Source organism: Rhipicephalus sanguineus, chromosome 7, assembly GCF_013339695.2.
Source record: "Rhipicephalus sanguineus isolate Rsan-2018 chromosome 7, BIME_Rsan_1.4, whole genome shotgun sequence".
NCBI lineage: Eukaryota > Metazoa > Arthropoda > Arachnida > Ixodida > Ixodidae > Rhipicephalus > Rhipicephalus sanguineus.
The window spans coordinates 24,551,250-24,573,876 of record NC_051182.1 but is presented as its reverse complement, the minus strand read 5'-3'; the positions used below and the strand labels follow the sequence as shown (position 1 = coordinate 24,573,876).

Below are 22,627 nucleotides of genomic sequence, written 5' to 3'. Positions count from 1 at the left end.
CTACTGCTGTTGTTTTGTCCCCTCCTGTTCCCAAGACTACTTCGCGGAAAGTGGGTCCTGTGACCCTTGCACCTGTCTTTTCCAAACCTGTTTCCCCCTTCGCGCCTACCACTGTCGGGGTCGATGCCCCATTGTTGCCGCTGTCGCTTGCTACCTTTGCTGGCATGGCTACCTTTGCTAATCCCTCCTCGGCTGACTTAAGCCTTTCCGCCATAGTCATCGTTTTTTCCCGCTCTGTCGCTACCGCTTTCTCCAGCTCGGAGATTCTCACCATGAGCTCATTCTGGGCGGCCATCATTATTTCCATTTTCGCCTCTAACTCGCATTGCTTACACTTGGCGTCAGCTGTCTCTGTCGTCTCATCCTCACAAACCTCTATTTTCCGCCCCATTCCGCATCCTGAACACTTTACGGTCTTTTTGACCATGGCTATAGATCGTTCACACGGTGGATTAGATACACTTAAAGCCAAATGATATCACAAAACTCCGCAAGTACGTTACACGTCTAAGCACCTGTGCACCTTTCAGCCACGTGGTGGCCGAACAAACAAATATTTAAAAAAAAAAAAACTCCCGAGGCGACTGTCACACCACTTTGTACCAACAGTACAAAGTTGTAAGCTCTATTAAGCTGCAATCTAGTGGATTAACTAAAAAAACAAGCTCGAATCATGCAAAAAAAAAAAACACTTATCTGACGCTGTCATTCCGGAGCCCACGAAAAACACGTCCGTCCTCAAAATCTCCTAATTCAGCGCCACCTGTCTAATCCTAAAAGCGATCGAGATGCGACGTCAGGCATCACGGGGAAAAAAATCCGGCAGATCCCACGCACTGTGGGAATCGATGTAATGCGAAGCAGCCAGCAAAGAGCTGCATACATCGCTATGTTTATTTTTGAGCCAAATGAAATCATTCATGCCATGGCATCTAGTTCACCATATATCGCATGTTTGCCATGCACGCGTGTATGCACAATGTGGTATATACCATGCCAATGAAGCGTATATTCTGGTATATACACTGCATGACCGGTCATTTATGTTCACCACGCACTCCTGTCATGCCATACCAATTTTCAGTTATCTAAACGGCCGGAAGCGCACCATAACAATGTCATGTAAATCATACTGTACATGACATGCATAACATAATCGCATGTTAGGACCTGTCATTTATCTTCGTCATACAGCCACATCGCACAATACCAATTTTGGTGCTTATCAAACGAGCGAAACGGCAGCGAGTCAACCATGAGCGTGGCATGTAAATCATGCCATACATGACATTCATGTCATGGTTTTCATGTTACCACCTGTCATTTATGTTCGTCATACATTCGCGTCACGCAATACCAATTTTGGTGTGTATCAAGCTAGCGAAACGGCCGCGATCGGACAATGAGCGTGGTATGAAAATCATGCCGTAAATGATATGCATATCATAATTTTCAAGTTACCACCTGTCATATATGTTTGCCATGCAGTCACGTTGCGCAATACCAATTTTGGTGTATATCAAGCGAGCGAAACGGCCGCAAGCGCATCATGAGCGTGGCATGTCAATCATGTCGCACATGACTTGCCTGTCACGATTTTCACGTTACCAGCTCATGTTCGTCATACAGGCGCGTCGCGCAATACCACTTTTGGCGTATATCAAGCTAGTGAAACGTCCGCGAATGCACCATGAGCGTGGCATGCAAAGCATGACATGCATGTCATGGTTTTCATGTTACTAACTGTTATTCATTTTAACGCGGTAGCGTTAGAGAGCTCGTGTCGCAGAAATTCCGCTGTCGGCGTCGGCACCGTTGGTTGTGAGCGAAAAATTATCCGTGAGCGAAAAATCGAGAAAGTAGCAAATAAAATAAACCATAAAATCTTCGGTCCCAATGAGGATCGAACCCGGGCCGTTCGCGTGGCAAGCAGGTGTCTTACCACAAAGCCACGATGTTGCTTGCAGCTGCTTCGGACAAAAACACAACATAAATGTCATGTAGTGAAAGGAGTCTCGACGCATTTTGTTCGGCAGGTGTCACGACGAAAACGAGCCCATACGGTAGGCGCATTCGCGAGGCCATCAAACTACGTCGAAAAACGCCGGGATAGTGCAGCCATCGCCGCTAAATACACACACGAACTTTCAAACAGCTCTAAAAATGGACAACTATGTCCATCTAGAGGAAAACATATCAAGCCAACGCAGCAAACGCTAGATAATGTGCTGCCATCTGTGAGGCATTGTGAGAAATATATCTCGCCTTTTCATGGCTTTTGAGAGGGCCGGCGCGCGGCGTATATCTTGGAGGCCATGCGACTCTTGCTTTAGATCGAAAGCCTGTAAAATTCGCGCGTGTGCGTGCGTGTGTGTGTGTAACAATACACATTAATAAGTATGCACTTAGTGGTTGAAGTGCGCACTAGGGGCCGGATTTCGCTATCGCGTTCAACTCTTAAAGGCGAAGCTTAAGGGTCCCCCAATTTTTGTTGATACAGTCACATCGCGCAATACCAATTTTGGTGCATATCAATCTAGCGAAACGGCTGCGAGCGCATCATGAGAGTGCCATGTAAATCATATCGTACATGACACGCCATGTCATGATTTTCATGCTAACACCTCTAATTTACGTTCGTCCTACAGTCGCGTCGTGCAATACCAATTTTGGTGTATATCAAGCCCACGAAACGGCCGCAAATGCACCATGAGCGTGGCATGTAAATCATGACATACATGGCATGCATGTCACGGTGTTCATGTTACCACCTGTTATTCATGTTCTTCATACAGTCACATCGCGCAATACCAATTTTGGTGTATATCAACCTAGCGAAACGGCCGCGAGTGCGTCATGAGCGCGGCATGTAAATTATTTCGTGCATGGCACGCGTGTCATGATTTTCATGTTACCACCTCTAATTTACGTTCGTCACACAGTCGCGTCGTGCAATACCAATTTTGGTGTATATCAAGCCAGCGAAACGGCCGCGAATGCACCATGAGCGTGGCATGTATATCATGACATACATGACATGCATGTCATGCTTTTCATATTACCACCTGGTATTCATGTTCTTCATACAGTCACATCGCACAATACCAATTTTCGCGTATATCAACCTAGCGAAACGGCCGCGAGTGCGTCATGAGCGTGGCATGTAAACCATGACGTGCATGACACGCGTGTCATGATTTTCATGTTACCACGTGTCAGTTATGTTCGTCATGTCGCAATGTCTCGTCATACCAGTTTTCGTATATATCCATTCATTTAAACGGCCGCGAGCGCCCCGAGACCATGTCATATAAATCATGCCGCACATGACATGCGTGTCATGATTTGCACGTTAGGACCTGTCATTATGTTCGCCATGAACTCTTGTCACGTCATACCAGTTTTGGTATATATGAAATTAACGGAATGGCCGCAAGAGCCCCAAGGCCGTGGAATGTAAATCATGCTGTTCATGACATGCATATCATGATTGTCATGTTATGACCGGTCATTTATGTACGTAATACGGTCATGTTATTCCATACCAATTTTGGTATACATCTGATTAACGAAACGGCCAGGAGAGCAGAAAGTCGTAGGCGGCTAGATAGATAGATAGATAGATAGATAGATAGATAGATAGATAGATAGATAGATAGATAGATAGATAGATAGATAGATAGATAGATAGATAGATAGATAGATAGATAGATAGATAGATAGATAGATAGATAGATAGATAGATACGCTCAAACTCGCAGAAGTTCGCTAAGAAATGCTTCGCATTTAAAAGGCAAAATGGTTAAAGATTGAGGGACAGTTAAACAAGGAACAGATAGGTGTTTATGCGGTTACAGAAACACACCTTAGAGACTTGGAAGAGCCACCACATATTGAAAATTATGTTTGGGAAGGATGTAACAGGATCACATCAGAAAGGAGAGGTGGAGGGGGGGGTTGGAATGCTAATTCATCGCAGAACAAAATGGGAGAGAGTGAAACAAACGTGTTCAGAGCACAAAAAGCGTGGCTAGGTGTAGCTTACTTGTGGACAGGGAACAACTGCAGAGAAAAGAACAGGGAGATAGTGAAATGCATAAGCACCGATATTAAAGAATTTGGTCATGATGCCGAAATAATCCTTCTAGGGGACATGAACGCTCACATTCATGACCTTGACGGATATTCAGACACCAATGGCAAGTTATTGCTAGATCTCTGCGAGCAACATAGTCTTGAGATAGTTAACGTGGGGCCTAAGTGTGAGGGGCAGATCACGTGGGAAGTCGGAAACAGGCAATCGAGCATTGATTACTGTCTCATGATAGAGGGAATATATGACAAAATTAGAGAGATGAGAATAGACGAAGAAGGCATTAACAGCTTGGGTAGTGATCATAAACGCATAATATTACAAATGGGATATAAAACTGGAAATAAGAACATAGAATCAAAGTTTGGCAGCTCGTATCTAAATGACAAACAAATAACAAATATAGCCGCAAGAGTCGAGGAAAAAGTAGACGAACTACCAGGCAAAGACTGGAAGTATAGTGAGCTGCTACATGTAATCACGAAAGAAATGGAAATAGAGAAGAAAACTATTTGTTGGAAAGGAAAGAAAAAGCCAAAAAGTTGGTGGAACAAAGAAATCCGGGAAGCGATCGAGATGCGACGTCAGGCATCACGGGAGCACAGACAGGCAAAAAAGAAGAAGCGGCCACAGGACGAAGTCAACCAAATATGGGAAATACATTTAGAGCAAAAATCCATTGTGCAGAAATTAGTCGAGGCAAAAATTGAAGGTGAAAGTGAACGCTGGATGACAGAGATTCGCGAAAAGAAGAAGGCCGCGCCTAGGATATTTTGGAGCCACCTAAAAGCGCTGGGTAAGAAGTCTGTCACAATGCAACAACATATGGTAGATGAAGGAGGAAATAAATTGGAAGGATAAGAAGCGCTAGGTTACATTCGAAAGATAACAGCCGATTCGTTTAAAAAGGTCCCCCAGGGGATTCCCCCGGTGAGTAAAAGTACGCAAAGGAGTGCAACCAACGAAGATGTAGTACTAGAGAGTTTCAATTGGAAGAAGGCCGAAGGAAAAATTCCTAAGCGCACTACTCCGGGCTTAGATGGGGTTCCCGTCAGCCTCATTGACGAACTCGGACATAAAATAAATGAAGCACTGCTGAAAGCCGTAGAAAAGTGCTTACGAGGAGAGGGAAATACCAGACAGTTGGCGAAAAAGTAGAATGAACTTAATCTATAAAGGCAAGGGAGAAAAGGATAACATTCGCACGTATAGACCGCTAACAATTACATCGGTGCTATACAGGTTGGCGATGCAGGCAGTAAAATTAAAAATAGAAGCGTGGGTAGAACAAAATGATATTTTGGGAGAACTTCAGAATGGATTTCGAATCGACAGGCGGTTAGACGATAATCTGTTTGTTCTTACCCAGTGTATAGAAATATCTAAAATAGAAAACAGGCCCTTATACGTAGCTTATCTAGATATCACCGGGGCCTATGACAACGTTAATCAGGAAATTTTGTGGGATATATTGAAGGAAGTGGGCATAGGTGACGACTGTGTACAGCTTTTGAGGGAAATATACCGAGAAAATACAGTTTGTATAGAATGGGAAGGAATAAGTAGCAAGGACAGCGTTGAAATTAGCAAGGGGCTGAGACAGGGATGCCCTTTGTCCCCGCTTTTATTCATGCTGTACATGGCGAGGATGGAAAAAGCGCTAGAAGGTAGCAACATTGGATTCAATTTGTCACACAAACAGGTCGGAGCGATGGTTCAGCAGAAGCTTCCAGGTCAATTTTATGCTGATGATATTGTCTTATTTGCGGACAGTCAAGATGATATACAGCGACTGGCAGATATATGCGGAAGGGAGTGTGAGGCTCTAGGACTAGGATTTAGTGCAACAAAATGTGGATTGATGGTATTCAATGATCACGGAGACCACACGGTCTTAATACAGGGCCAAAAAATACCGAGGGTAAGCGAGTACAAGTACCTCGGAGTATGGGTAAATGAGGGGGATAGATATATGGAGGTACAAGAGAAAGCATCGGTAGCAAAGGGAAAGAGGAATGCTGCAATTATGAAGCACAGAGCTTTATGGGGATACAATAGGTACGAGGTGCTTCGAGGGCTGTGGAAGGGTGTGATGGTTCCGGGGCTTACATTTGGGAACTCAGTGGTGTGCATGAAGTCAGAGGTGCAATCGGGAATGGATGTAAATCAAAGGACGGTGGGCCGCCTCGCGTTGGGCGCTCACGGGAAGACGACAAATGAGGCGGTAAAGGGTGATATGGGATGGACAGGCTTTGAAGTGAGGGAAGCGCAGAGCAAAATGAGATTCGAAGAGAGGCTGAGGAAAATGAAGAAGAGTAGATGGGCAGAGAAGGTTTTCAGGTATTTGTATAGAAGAAGCGTTGACACGCAGTGGAGAAAAAGAACTAGGAGGCTCACCAGTAAATATACGGCTGGCAGTGCGGGCGATATGGCAACAAGGAGCATTAAGCGGAAGGTCAGAGAGGCGGAGAGGACTTATTGGATGACAGCGATGGAAAAGAAGCCTGCTCTGAGTAACTACCGAAAAGGAAAAAACGAAGTAAGGAGGGAAAGGTTTTATGATAATTCAAGGGGAAGCGCTTTGCTGTTTGAAGCGAGGTCGGGCTGCCTTAGAACGCGTAGTTATAAAGCGAGATTCAGTAACGAAGAAGAACAATGTACATGCTGCGGGGGAACTAAGGAAACGCTCGGAACATGTACTGATTGAATGTGGCGATGTTCACCCAGGTATACATGTGGGCACGAGTCTACATGAAGCCTTGGGTTTTAGGGACAACAATGGAAAGCTGAACACGTCCGCGATAGAAATAAGTAAGAGACGGTTAGAGTATTGGTGGCAGAAAAGTAGAGATAAAGTACAAAAATAAATAATTGGGGGAAAAAAAAAGGTCATTCTGCCTTAAGAGGCAGAGAGATGGACCGTGAATTTATATTTTTTGGTATAATAACATAGATTTAATCAATAGTAGATAAGGCATTAGGACAACATGAAACAAGGAAGTTTTTTTTGTTTTTGTTTCTTCTTCGAGCCTGGTGGCAGACATGTCACCGCCCCGTTATAAAGGGGACGCTCATAGCATCCATCCATCCATCCACAATGTTCGTGCTGCCGCTCATGATCATCGGATCATACGTCAAGTGAAGGCGGCGCCACTGTTCTGCTCAGTGCAAACGAAGGCATATCTGCACGTTTTAAGCTTCCATAAAAGATTACCATAAAACGTGTGCTGCATTTCAACGCTGATATAGAACAGACTAACAGCGTACACCAGTAAAAGGTCATGTGATCGTCTACAAGTGCACCTTTACTTTTTGCCGCAAGAGGCGCCAAAAGTAATTTTGAGTGAAAAAATAAAAATATAAATCCGCGTTGAACGAGAGAAACAAGGTTTGTTTTAGACAATACAATAGACAATTTTTCCATTAGTGGGGTTATCTCAATTCCTATTAGCCGTTGTCTGTCCCTTTAAGTATCATGGACCGTCAAAAAAAAAAAAAAAACTATCGCTTACATCTACATTGGGGCCCATTTTCAGATCCCACAACTGGCCAATCTACCGGTAGGACGGGGCCTCCAGGACCACGTGGTCTTTTTGGGCCTTGTGGTCAGCACGGATAAAGATTACATTGGATTGAGTGACCTGCAGAGGAGCCATGAATTATACAAGCATAATCAAACAGGTAAATACGACGCAGAACCTCCCCCCCTCCCCCTGTGTTGTGCTGAAGCACGATTTGCCCGTCTGCGGTCATGGTTCATGTTTTAATGCTGTGTTTGCATGTGGCTTACACTGTAAAACGTAAGCTGCACATTTATAAAGTCTATAAAAATATGATACTACACCAAATTTTCATAGTAATAGTAACACCGCATGTTTCACGTAACTGGAACCAAACATTTAAAAAAAAATGCTTAACCGAAACTGAACGAAACCAACGGCGTATGGTTTGCCGTGATGTGGCGCTCGTTCAGGTATACTTTACATGATGCTTAGTTAATTAAGAACAGTTGTGCACAACTTTTAATATTCCCGTTATGGCTAAGTCCGTCTCCTTACGTTGTAGAGGGCGTTCCAAAACGATCGATGCAATTTTTTGTGGCAACGTATACGTGCTGCGTGGTCATTTTTTTCGGCGTTTAAAGAAAGCCCGCGAGAACTGAAATAAAACCACGTGGCTGCGCTCATCCAGTACCGTATTGCAGCGCTCTCAACCATGCTTCGAGCGAAAGAACCGTGCGCGCGGACCGTCAACCTATCGCTTATCAGGGACGAAGGTCCGCTTATCAGTATCGCACGTCAATGGGCGAGCGTGTCTGGGCTGAGTAGTCAATTGCGTCCGCTATTTTTTTTTTTTTTTTTGGTTAGGTCACCCCTGTTCAGGCACACAAGGGGGACTCCGGTTCGCTCCAGAAAGTGGTTGCATAAGGAATTATGATGGTTCGTTTGCTTTTTCGTGCGTGTGTGTGTGTGTTTTGGTGTGTGATCGTGTGTGTGAGCGAGTTTTATCCGTATTTCCCGTGCTTGTCTACGGTTCTTTGGTAGGGCGCGTGTGTGACAGCCAGCCTTTTAAGTGAAATGCACTTATAGAACGGCGAAAGGCGAACGGCGTCTATCCGTGGTCACGCAGTTCCAAGCGATACAGCCGCCGAGCTTCGCCGCTAGGCCGAGAGAGGGCGCCACTGTCCAATAATCGAAAAGTTTCCGAGGATTTCGCCGCGGAGGGCGTTCTCACGCAGCAGTCAGAGGAGCCAATAATTATTCAAGCGATATGGCAACAAAGAGCGTTAAGCGAAAAGTCATTTACTGGACGGCAGCTGTAGAGAAAAAAACCGGCTCTGAGTAACTACCGAAAGGGCAAAAACGATATGAGGAGCGAGGCATTTCACGATAATTCAAGGGGAAGCGCTTTACTGTTTGAAGCGAGATCGGGTTGCCTTAGAACGCGTAGTTATAAAGAGAGATTCAGTAAAGAACAATGCACGGGCTGCGGGGAAGATAAGGAAACGGCGGAGCATGTTCTGATTGAATGTGGAGATATCCACCCAGGTGTACGTTTGGGCACGAGCCTACATGAAGCCTTTGGTTTTAGAGACAACAATGGAGAGCTGAACACACCCGTGATTGAAATAAGTAAAAGACGGTTAAAGTATTGGTGGCAGAAATTTATAGAGAAAGAACAAAAATAAACAGTGTTAAAAACAATACCAGTTTTGGTGTATATCATGCTAGCGAAACGGCCGCGAATGCATCATGAGCGTGGCATGTAAATCATGTCGTACATGACTTGCATGTCATGATTTTCATGTTACCACCTCTCATTTACGTTCTTCATACAGTCGCGTCGTGCAATACCAGTTTTGGTGTATATCAAGCTAGCGAAACGGCCGCGAATGCACCATGATCGTGACATGTAAATCATGACATACATGACATGCATGTCATGATTTTCATGTTACCACCTGTTATTCATGTTCTTCATACAGTCACATCGCGCAATACCAATTTTGGTGCATATCAATCTAGCGAAACGGCCACGATTGCGCCACGAGCATGGCATGTAAATCATGTCGTACATGTCATGCATGCCATGATTTTCATGTTACCACCTCTCATTTACCTTCGTCATACAGTCGCGTCGTTCAATACCAATTTTGGTGCATATCAATCTAGCGAAACGGCCACGATTGCGCCACGAGCATGGCATGTAAATCATGTCGTACATGTCATGCATGTCACGATTTTCATGTTATCACCTCTCATTTACCTTCGTCATACAGTCGCGTCGTTCAATACCAATTTTGGTGTATATCAAGCAAGCGAAACGGCCACGATTGCGCCACGAGCATGGCATGTAAATCATGTCGTACATGTCATGCATGTCATGATTTTCATGTCACCACCTCTCATTTACGTCTGTCATAGAGTCGCGTCGCGCAATACCAATTTTGGTGTATATCAAGTTAGCGAAGCGGTCGCGAATGCATCATGAGCGTTGCATGTAAATCATGACATACATGACATGCATGTCATGGTTTTTATGTTATGCTCAACCTTAGTTTTATGTTACGAACTGTTATTCATGTTCTTCATACAGTCACATCGCGCAATACCAGTTTTGGTGTATATCAATTTAGTGAAACGGACGCGAGTGCGCCATGAGCGTGGCATGTAAATTATGTCGTAGATAACATGCATGTCATGATTTGCATCTTACCACATGTCAGTTATGTTCGTCATGCAGAAATGTCTCGTCATACCAGTTTTCGTGTATATCCATTCATTTAAACGGCCGCGAGCGCGCCGAGACCATGTCATGCGTGTCATGATTTGCACGTTAGGACCTGTCATTATGTTCGTCGTGAGCTCTTGTCACGCCACACCAATTTTGGTATATATGAAATTAACGGAACTGCCGCAAGAGCCCCAAGGCCGTGAAAAGTAAATCATGCTGTTCATGACATGCATGTCATGATTTTCATGTTATGACCTGTCATTTATGTTCCTAATACGGTCATGTTATGCCACACCAATTTTGGTATACATCCGATTAAGGAAACGGCCAGGAGAGCACAAAGTCGTAGGCGGCTAGATAGATAGATAGATATCAAAGTCGCAGAAGTTCGCTAAGAAATGCTTCGCATTCAATAAGGACATTCTGCTGTAAAGGGTAGTGAACTGGGATGTGAACTTACGTTTTTTTTTTCTGTGGTAAGATATATTAAATCGAAGTAGAGACATTAGGCCAACCTAAAAAAAAGGAAAATGTTTTTTTATTTGTCGTGTCTGGTAGCACACTTGTCACCGCCCCGTTTGACGCACATAGCATCCATCCATCCATCCATCCATCCATCCGTCCATCCATCCATCCATCCATCCATCCACTTATCCATCCATTCATCCATCTAACCTTAGCTTCCTGAACGGCTGTGGGGAAGCTAAGGAAAGGACGGAGCATGTTCTGATTGAATGTGGAGATACCCACCCATGTGTACGTTTGGGCACGAGCCACGAGCATACATGAAGCCTTGCATTTTAGGGAAAACAAAGGAAAGTTGAACACGTCCACGATAGAAATAAGTAAGAAGCGGTCAGAGTATTGGTGGCAGGAAAGTACAAAGGACAAAAATAAATCGTGGAGAAAATAAGGTCATTCTGCGGTAAGGGGCAGAGAGCTGGGCTGCGAATTTATGATTTGTTTCGCTATGGTAAGATCGATTTAATCGAAGTAGACAAGACATTAGGCCAACTTAAAAAAAAAGTATTTTTTTTTTCTTTTTGTCGAGCCTTGTGGCGCACATGTCACCGCCCCGTTATAAAGGGGAAGCTCATAGCATCCATCCATCTAATAGGAAGGCGCCGGTTGGCGGAAGGTCTTTCCGCGATGGACGCCGTTGAGGAGACTTTCCGAGAACGACAGCGCGCGCTCGCCCGAGAACGGCAGTGCCGACGAAGAGCGGATTCCTCCGTCAGGGATAAGTGAGCAGAGGAAGAAGGGCTACGTCGATTGCTTTAGGAAAACAGGACACAGCAGCCAAACGGCAACAACGTAAGGAATATCCTAAGGTAACAGCCAGAGGAACACAAGCGAAACGCCGGTATCGAGCCTATCACGAGGTGCGGGCGCGAAATAAATGCTGCGAATAGAGAAACACAGGGACAGGGCGTGCATTGCACTTCACCAGCATCCACTTAGAGGGGAGCTCTCCGCAATTTTTCTTGCTGTGCCATGCAGCGAAACTCTTGCGTATCGCTCTGCGACTCAAATGCCAGAAGATGCGCGACTGCGAAATATCACGAGTTCCCCTGCGGCCTACAGCGTTGAGAAGCGTCGCTGAAGAGTATCTGTCGCCAAGGGCTGTCGGGAAATCGAAGCAAGTGGGAGTCAAGCGACAGGTCTCTGGCATCTAAGTTGTGACGTAAACGTTTCTCAAGGAAGATTCTTCGTTTATAAGTAAACATTTCCTTGTTTTTAACAAACCCACAATAAATGTGTTAAGCTTCTGGTCGAATTATTTCAAACTTTTGTCGCCGGCCTTCGCACTTATACAGTTTCAACAACTTCACGTACACATTTTCTTCTCAATTCATGACTTAAGAAGGGGTACATCTTCATCCAGGCATGTAGCCATAACTTTTTCTATTGGCAGGGGAAGGGGGGAGTAGCAAGGGTATTTTTGGGAGAAACATGCCTATCAGGAACACCGGCAGAAGGGTGGAGATTTAAAGGAAAAGTTGGAGAAACGGCGCCCGGACCCTTCGGGCCCTTTCCTCAGATACGTGCCTGCGTCACTAGCTTCTTCATTTAGAAAAAAAAAAGTAAATATAGCGACGACAATTCTTAATAATAAGGAGCTCTCTAGGAGGAGGAGGTGAAACCTTATTTGACCAAGGGATTTGGGCACGTACGTCCCATGGTCCCCGCGACCCCACTGCGCTATGCGTTCGTGAGTTCATGCAGTTATATGACGTGGGCGGCCCGGTCAGTGGCGATCTTCTGCTTGGCTGGGTCCGTCGAGCGCTGCAGGGTCTCCCGTTCCTCCCATGTGGTCAGTGGCTCCGGGCCCTGCGGGGGAGGGTCCGCCGGGCATTCCATGTGAATGTGGGTAAGGGTAGCGTGGGGGTGAGTGCATTGAGCAAAGGACGGGGCGTACGCTTCCGGGTAAATGCGGGAAAGCAAATAGGGGGGGGGGGGGGGGTGTGCGGGTCTGAAGGCGGCGCCATAATATTTGGTGAAAATTTTCCAGGGATCGGTGGGGTGGGGGGTATAGCTGGCGTTCGGCGCGATATGACTGGGTCATCTCGTTGAACGAATGCATGAGTTCCCTGGAAGAGCCCGACTCCGATTCCGCCGCCGCCCGGTTGATGAGACCTCGGGCGTGGTCATTGGCGGCTTCGTTGCCGGGATTCCCAGAGTGCGCCGGCACCTAGATCAGCTCCACGTGGCGGGCCGGGTTTTTGGTGGACGAGCTGAGAATTCTGAAAGCGGTCTCGTGTACTCATCCTCGCGCGAAATTTAGGATCGCGGTTTTCGAGTCTGAAAGGACGTACCGGGCATCAGTGTGTGGAGGGCAAGCGCGATCGCCGCTTCTTCCGAGGATTCCGGGGTGAATTCAGGAGGAAGGTGGAGAGTTGCAATGGGTTGGGGTGTGTGTGTGATCAACGACTGCAACTGCCGCGTCATCTCCCGTGCAAGCTGCATCCACACATACAGCATCCTCTTCAGAACCGTAGTACTTGTGCAGAGCTTTTGCACGGGCCTTGCGGCGGGCCGAGTGGTAGGTAACGTGGGTGTTTCTTGGGAGAGGTTTTACTATGAGCTTGTATGGGTCGGGTGATTGGTAGAAGTGTGGGGTCGTCTGCTGGTATGTGAAGACTATAGTTCACATGACTGCGGGCGAGATGTTTCATTACTTCGGAAACTGGGTAGAGCACTGCACGGGCCGTGATTTTCGGCCCGGGCCCGGCCCGGGCCCGGAACTCGCTCAAGTTTACCCGCCCGAGCCCGGCCCGGTGATTCAATGCGCGGCCCGGGCCCGGGCCCGGTCCGAACCCGAGAAAAAATTTCGTCTACCCGGCCCGGCCCGGCCCGACGGCAGATCAGGCCCGACCGAGGCCCGATCCAATAATATTGGTGGTGTTGCCAGAACATAGAACCTACAGCAAAGTGTTTAGCAAATATCTACGCTTTGATGGCGAAGGTTTCGCTAACAAAATATACCATCAAAATATACCATCAAAAATACCATCAAAATATACTTTAACCTACGGTAAGAAGGGGCTCACGTTGGAAGCAGTTGAGTGGACATACAGGGTACAATGAATGTTTGCTCGGCAATGGTATACTATAACTGTTTTTTTTTTGTTTTTTTTTTTGCAATGCAATAGGGATCATCAATAGGGATCAGTTTTGCAAATGCAATAGGGATCATCAAGAACGTTTTGTAGCAGATATTTCAGCGAGGAAAGTTATTTGTAGTATGAGTTCAGTTTCGATAGGAAGTGAATAAAAAAACAGAGGAGACAGAGAACAGAACGCCCTCTTCAATTTGTTTTCATTGCGCTCTTTAATGAAACTTAAAACATGCTCCAACGATAAATGCAATCGTGCACCCGGCTTCTGGGTATATAACACTTGTCTTCAGGATTGTTGTCATGAGTAAAGGGGCACGGGGCGCGCGCCGGACAGCGCAAAGCGTCGATGGTGTGCGGGGAATGGAAAAATACCCGATGGTGTGCACCCCCGCCACGTCGACGCAAGCCATTGGCCGGAGGAAGGCGCGTGCCACGCGACCCGAACTGAGGTGCGGAACCCCAGAGGATCAAGCAGTCATTGTTCGGTGGGGTCGTCGAGGAGCAAGGTGTGGCAAGCCAGCGTCGCACCCGCGACGAGAGCAGTAGGGCCTCGTTCTGGGGGCAGCGGCACGAGAGGCTCGGGAGGGTAGCCGTCGACCTTGGCGTCACCCAAGTGAGGCTCCCCGAGCTTGCAGCAGCCTCATTCAGCAATTCGCAGGGCACCCACGGCACTACCACAGCTCGACGAGACGGCAACCCGCCGACAATCACCGGAGAGCCACGTCGGCAGTTTGACCCAGTCAGGCCCCGGAAAGTCGCAAGTTCCAGCGATCGCCGCAGAGGGCGAAAAAATCGACCGCGGCGAGTTCCAGCTTCAAAGACAGGGAGTGGATCTACTAACCTCTGCGTTAGGATAACATGGCGACGTTACAGTGGCTAGAATACTAGAAGTGTGATCACCGCCAAGCGGCTGCAATGGGAGCTAGTGACGCCGCCTTGCGATGTTTCCGCTAGGTGGCGCGCGCTGTCGTATACACGTCAGGCTCTCAGGCTGCGCACGTTGTCCAATGCTGGAACTCGCCGGTTAGACGTGATTCTTTCGCCTGTTTACGCTGTTCTTTCGTGCTACATTTGCTGGTCGGACAGCCTTGTCGTGTTTATGTTATGTCTTTTGCGGAGTGTGTGCCATGAGCAGACGTCAAAGCCACTGTTTTGTGCCCAGATGCTCAACTGGGTACAAATCGTGCAAGCAGAAGCTTTCATTGTTTGGAGTCCCGAAGACGACCATTTGTTCCAGCAGTGGCAGCGTAATATACCAAGAGCAGGCGAGCCTTTGGAAAAGAATGCTGCCGTTCCAATCCCCGAGATCCAATCGAAAAGCTATTCGGGATGATTCGTCAGTTATCCGGGTGCAATGATCATCCCACATCAGGGGCGTAGCCAAGGGGGGGGGGGGTTCAAACCCCCCCGAAATTTTTCAGTTTTGCTTGCGTATATATACACGCACACATACAAACGCACGCACGAACATAAAGTATGGTTGAACCCCCCCCCCCCCCCGAAAAAAAATTCTGGCTACGCCCCTGTCCCGCATCGACCCAGTTCCTTACTGCCGTGAATTCCCTTAGCTTTTGCAATTTGGTAAAAGCACCAGACACGTGCAACTGTGCAGGTGACACACTTACGTCATTAGTTGGAACTGATCAAGTGGCCATCCATGTTGACAATTTACTGGACACTGGAAACCTGGACGAAGATTCAAGTGTACTACAGGCATCGACTCTCCTCTCTGACCATGTGTATCCTGTGCAAGTCAGTGGCGGAAGACTGGTGTACTATTTGGCCGGCTATGTGGCACGGAGGAAACTTATGCAACGAAATGCCAGGACTGTTTTGAGCAGGTGCTCAAATCCCTCGAGAACGCAGATATAAGGATCTTGCGTCATTCACAGCATTCTGTGATGTTGGAGGGCTTTTGTACCTGTCACCTGAACTATTTTCATTTGTGGAGGCACTGGAGGACACATTCACATCGTGGTTCAGTTATAATAAGCTCTAAAGGGACCAGGGGCGTAGCCAAAAATTTTTTTCGGGGGGGGGGGGGTTCAACCATACTTTATGTATGTTTGTGCGTGCGTTTGTATGTGTGCGTGCCTATATACGCAAGCAAAACTGAAAAATTTCGGGGGGGGGGCGGGTTGAACCTCCCCCCCCCCTGGCTAAGCCCCTTCTTAACTCAATGCAGACCGTCCGTATAGTGCCCGACGCACACAAGCAAGATCTGACGAGCAACATAATCAAGTTTTTTGTTCTCACACGGCTTCACTTCTTCACGAAATCTCTAAACAAACAGAGAAGTTCTGCAAGAGAAAGATCAAAGCACTTCAAGTTTCGAAGGGCGATGTTATGTGCATCACCCTGTAATGTGCTAGCTTTCTTCCCTACTTTGATTCGCCCAACTTTAAATAAAATGTGTAAGAAGAGTAAAATGCTCTCCGATTTCTGTGCAGTTGTTAATTGAAAAATATTTCCACTGTGAATACGCAAGAATACTTAAGTTCTTGAAAACTAACTCATGCAAAAAAAGAAAATTGATATCAATGTCATAGTAGCATTTTTTTTTCGTGCTTCTTGAGGTTGCTTATAACCTTGTTTCTTGTGAAATGGCAATCCCCCCAAAATGTTAATCAGTTACATTTCTCAGCATCAAGGAACGATCGCAAGCAGTGGCAAGCTTAGCTGGCCGCGATGTTTGCGAATGTAAAGCTTCACTTATGATACTGTGCGTACGGTCATACCATACGGTGATAATGTTTGATAATATCTGCCGCAAATTTCATTTCTTTATGAGGCACTTACGCCCTGCATTATAGTAGAGACACTAATAAAAATTTACGCCGCAGACAAAACCATATGAGCCACAAATCAGCCTTGACATGGCAGCTTCGCTGCAGCGAGCCGAGCGAGCGACGTGTAAGCTACAACCAGCGCCACCTAGACAGCGCCGGTCGAGGCATCGGTGGAGAGCGTCAGCGCAGGCGGCGCGGTCTTCACACTTCCCTATTCTAGCCACTGTAGCGACGTTGTGGTGGCCGCCATTCGCGCTATTTGACTTTTTATGTAGGGGCGCCCTCGTCGGACCCAAACTTCAAATTAAAATATTCTTGAAATAAGGAAGTTTAGTTGTTTGCTTACTGTTACACTTCAATAAACAAATTGCTGTTTATACGAAGTGGCCTTGCCTTGCCAGTTACCACGTCATCAATCTTTCGTAATAGTTTTTGCTCCAACAGACTCGTAGTTGTCAGCAGCCTATCGGCATCATTATCTTCATTTCAAAATATACGGCGGCCGAGGCAACGTAACGGCAGGTAACGGTTCACGGTGCATTCGGATGGGTCTCGCGCTCTTTCGTTTCGCTGTAAAAGTTTCCAGTCACTGCCGGCCGAGACACTCGCTTTCGTTCTATTTGTTTTGACTCGTTGAAATGCTTTCGCGAAACGCATTCAGCAGACTTCGGGAGAACGAAGGGACCGTTGAAGCGTTCACCGGATGAACACTCGTTTCAAGCCCGAGAATATACGAACCGGTGAGTATAAAAACCCACTGCTTCAGCTTTTTACCAATGACCGTGTGGGTGTCACACGGAGGCGACGCACTGCAATATTAAAATTTTCAACGTGTCAAACTCTGTCGATGAGAAAACGTGCGATCCTTGCGGCGTGGCTTCAAGTGGGAGCAAGTTGCTGAGTTTATCGTTCGGCTCACATTAACCAGGCCGCTGCAATAAAGAAAGGCAACTGCATCACCAACGTCTCGCATGTATCTTCGTAACTAGCCCGCATATCAGTGCAAAAAAGATACGAGTTATATTTTGCCGCAGTCGCATTTGAGAAGCCAGGTTTAGAGGTCTCATTTCTCCTGTTGTCAGTTTAGGTTATTTTTAGTGCAACGAAAGCTTCAGATAATTGTGAGTGCACATTCACTTTATTGTGGTGAAGAAACCGGCACTATAATCAGAAATATTTTTGTTTTTTTTTCTGCCATAGCCTCCTGGTCTGACAAGGAAACAGCTGTGTGCAATGAGCAAGACACCTGTTACATGACACGCCTGTAAAGAAGCTAGCCCGAGTGTAACAACATGCATTATAAGGTACGTTTACATATATGTATAACAAACTGCTGTTTTTGTTCACTATGTTTATACGTTTATTTTTCCAAAGTTTAATATTCACTGATAATGCTTATCAATATCTGGTGATGTCATTGTTTTTCCAGGATTGCCGGGCAACGACAGGATGACTACCCCCGAATGTCCACTCTGCAAGTGCGGCGAAACATGTGAATGTCTGCTACAACAGGTCATCTTGAACCTCACGCTTGCAATGCTGTATTTGTGAATGGTTTACCAGGCATTTCATGGAGGTGTGCCTACAATCGTCCACAAGTATTAGCGGTCTACTGTGTCATGCAATCTACACCGCAATAGCGTTGAAATCGAGCACTAGCTCCGTGCATTAGTTACGTTACCTGGCACTGCTGAGCTCAACGACGCAGGTTTTATACCCAGCCACGGTGGTCACATTTCATTGGGGGCGCAATGCAAAGACACTCGTGTGCTTAGATCTGCGTCTGAAGTTCAGGGAAAGACGGAAGCTTGAAGAGACGAAAAATTTGTTAACAAGAGGTGTCGCTGGAGCAAATGTTTCGACAAGCAGTCTTGTCTTCTGCAAGGCTACAACTGCGTTTGTTAAACTCCAGTCAGTTAGAATCAATCTAGAGTTGCCCACTACTGTATCACTCATAATCATATCATGGTGTGTAAATTATAAATTTAAGGGTAAATATATAGAAGTCTGTCTGGCTGGGCAAGATTATAAGAATAAAAACACTCTCCAGCCACATTTAATCATTAGTCTTCTTAATTAAAAAAAACTAAGAGACCAAACGGGTCTCGAAACGTAGGGTCAGTTTTTTTTTAATTATAAATCGCATTACAAACGAACATCACGGCAGTGAGGGGAATTAACAGTCTTTCCAACATCTAATAATATGTAGGGTTTAACGTCCCAAAATGACGATACGCCGTAGTGGAGGGCTCCGCAAATTTCGACCAACTGGGGTTCTTTTGACGTGCACCTAAACCTAAGTACACGGGCCTCAAACATTTTCGCCTCCATTGAAAATACAGCTGCCGCGCAACGTAAATGCAACATTTAGTTGTGCCTTATGAGACAGTTTACACACTATGCTCAAAACTGTTTTGCCTTAATTAACTGTGTTTAGATCATAGAAGTTTACAAAAAGATACGACAAAGCTTTACAAGGCTGTGCTCAATTACATTAGCCTTTGCACATATGTTCAATGGGCCCCTTCAAATTATTTACAGCTAATAAACAAATTATAAGTGTGACGAGCACTTCTTCCAGCACAGCTTCACCAAGCACGTTTACGTTGTCGTGATGAGTGAGATTGTGTTCAGTGAGTATGGTAGTGTTTTCTTTTTTACATAGCAGAGAAACGTGCCAAATTTGTTTGAACACACCTACTTCTGCTGTTTGATTAAATTAACATGTCACAGTTGTAGCACTTACCACTATGAAGTGAAAGTCTGTAAACTACTGTCACGAAAAAAAACCTAGGAAATCGAAGAGGTAATTTAAAACATACACGAACTTGGACTTATCCACAGCCACACTACAAGATTTTACGTATTTTCACGGGGTCGTGACGTCGACGAAAGCAGCAGTCGGTGTGTCCAAGATTAAACTTCTTATTGGGCCGAACTTGTGGCCGGGAAACGAAAAGTCAAACTACAGCAATACACACTGCACACTGATAGCGGCGAACAGGCGTCGGCCGTCGATAAACTGATCTGTGGCAAGGCGTGTCGGCATTTATACCTGCGGCATCGAACATTCCAGCATTATCACTGGTCGCTGCGTTAGTTCGACAATAAACTGAGCTGTTTGCAATTGCACGTTCCAGCCTAACAGAAGATCCTAAAATAATCTGGAATGTTCCCAGACATTCTGGCACGGTTGTGCAATGCAGTAACTACACGTACAATTGGCCAATAACATAAACATAGAAAGAAAGGAGCGCATGTGACAGTATTTCAAGCCGGAGCTTCTAAAAGTAGCAGGGAGAATACATACTTGTGCTCCCAAGCCCAAATATATTGAAAAAGTAAATAACACAGTAACAAGTATGCAATATATATATGACCTTTATTTATCCAGCATTGGCACAGGTTCACATCGTGCCCCACAGTTTGATTTCGTGAGTGTTTGCTTGCAACAGAGTGCTCAAGTTCTATCGACATGTCTATGTGATACAGAGATTGTGCTTGCGGCTGAGCAGTTGTTTAGTGTTCTGTGCGAACACCAACGAAGATGTACACTCCATGCCTAAAGCTTACTTTCTTAGAATTGTGCTTCTAGAATCTGTAAGCACTCGCCTTATATCTCTGTTTCTTTAGCATATTCATCTACGCTGCATACTCAGCAGTCCGATTACTACTAGCGCCACGAAATTCTAGCTGTAGAAACTGTGTAACTGAACTATATCGAGGAACAAAACGAGCCTGAAATATTTTCTTCCACCTATTACCTGAATACGTACTACCTATGGTATGGCTTCACGGCCGAGAAATTCGTGCCTGCCCTGTAGACACAACGCGATATTCCTTATTTGTAACGCATTCAAGGTGACATCGCAGAGCGAGAAAGATTCAGAACTGTACGCATCCGCGATTGTTTACGTAAAAGATTAATCAAAACTACATTGCTCTCACTGCGCCAACTATCTGTCGGCGTAGCGCACGTTTCGTTTCCGACTCCACACCATGCACTCAAAGATCAACACAACCTGGCAAGCGCCGCATAACTAAAGGAAGGATAAGACCTTTGTCCTAAAGCTATGCTGTTAAAACTCGGACGCCGCTACACAACGAGAGCAACGTTCTTTCAGCGATCTCGGTGTTCAGTTATGCACATATTTGTTAGCTTTCAGACTGATTACACACGTACGGGTTGAAAGCTTTCGACGTGTATGAGTGACTTGTTTTGCTTGGACCTGACTGTATACATTGCTTGTACCAGCTCGGGCACTCACAATAAACGATGCAAACCTCACTTGATTGACGTTGTTTTTGCCAGTCGAGGCCAGTTTGGTCACCTGGCGATAAATATTACACACGCGAGCAGCGATTTCGCAACGACAAAGAACAAAATACCATAGGGAGGAGCAAAAAGCGCAGTAGCGCGACCAGGGCGAACCAACCGCACAAACGCGTTTGTCTAATGATGATGATAGTATTTGCAGCGCCATCTCGCCTCGCTCTATTGCAGTTCAGTACGCCGCCGCTACCCTTATTTCCGTACTACAGTCAAAGGTACAGTTTCCGTTCTCTAAAGTGGTAGATATTCTCTGACCCAGTGGCACCAAGAGGATAGGCCGAGGGTTAGGCCTAACCGGACGAGACGACGTTCTCGAAGGAAGACCGATGGGTCAGCGACGAGGACGACTAGCGAGGCGGCAGCTTCGACGACGGCGACTCCCAGACGTCGAGGAGTAGCATCGACGGGACTCAGCGTCGACTTTGGCGCGGAAGCAAGGCGACGGACTCACGCGAAGTAAGAACGTTCCATTTGCATTGCTAGACCAAGACGCGATAGTTGCCAGACTTTCGGGCCACTCAGGCCGAGCCTAGTTAGAAGTGGTTGTTGTATTCAGTTGTACCGCTGGGCGTTTTTGAATATGTTACTTCTAATTAATTTTTGGTGTTAACTTCTTGTTTGCCGTGTTGTGTGATAAAGATTTGTTTGCAGTGACGCCACGGTCTCCGGCGTCGCTCTCTCTCCCAACTCCATCACACATTGCAAGCGCTCCCGAGATACGTGACAATTGTAGCACCTTGCCACAGCAAGATACAGGAAGAAAGCCAGGTTTATTACTTTGTTGTAAATACACTAACCTAGATAAAAGTTATAACGAACCGCGTGCCCCACGTGTACTTTCAGAAATACGTATAGGCAGCCTAAAGGACGAAAATAAAGGTATTTGTGGTAGAATTCTTTTCATATATATCACAGCACTGCTACTATATACAGTCCATAAGTCTTTTGTGGCTTATTTTAAAGTTTATTTCTTCACGTGTTATTGGGCGAAAAATCAAATTATCTAGAAATTCCGGCTTTAAGCACGCCATCCACCGTTGTATCACATATCCTGCCACGCTAAAATTTCTCGCACTGCATGCGCTTGCCAAAGGGGCGCACATCTACCCTGCGAATTTAGGACGTCTTTGTGGACCTCTACCTTGCAAATTTAGGACGTCTTTGGGGACCTCTGCAGAATGAACGTAGCTGTGCAGCTGATCCCTTCATTTCTAGCGTTCCCGAACGTCGTGGCATTATTCAGTACCACCTATAAAGTTCCTCTTTGGGGGCTTCTCCTGGCAGTCTTCAGCAGTGTATGTTATGCACGGCTTGCACCGCGCTCTTTTACAGCGAAAGCTGTTATGAGATCATTTCACCGGCCGTTTTTGGCGCCGTAGTTGTCCGCCGCCGCCGCCGGTGTCCGTAACCAGTATCGCTCGAAATAAGAAAAAAAAAACGAAATAAGAAAAAAATTCCAGTATGGAACGAGGTTCGAACCTGGCCCTCTGAGTGGGAGCCCAGTATTCAACCTCTGAGCCATTCCGGTGCTTCAAACTGCTTTGCAAAAAGGTCCCAT

The 22,627-nt window shown here is 46.1% G+C and overlaps 1 protein-coding gene across 3 annotated transcripts in view; it reads left to right on the top strand.

Moving 5' to 3' along the window:
- LOC119399327 (4-pyridoxate dehydrogenase) overlaps nucleotides 1-22,627 on the top strand; it is a 108,438-nt gene that overhangs the window by 62,056 nt on the left and 23,755 nt on the right. For all 3 annotated transcript variants that reach the window (XM_049417662.1, XM_037666140.2, XM_049417661.1), the window contains one exon: nucleotides 7,630-7,774. In XM_049417662.1, coding sequence (XP_049273619.1) covers nucleotides 7,630-7,774 — 145 coding nt within the window. The remainder of the gene's footprint in view (nucleotides 1-7,629; nucleotides 7,775-22,627) is intronic.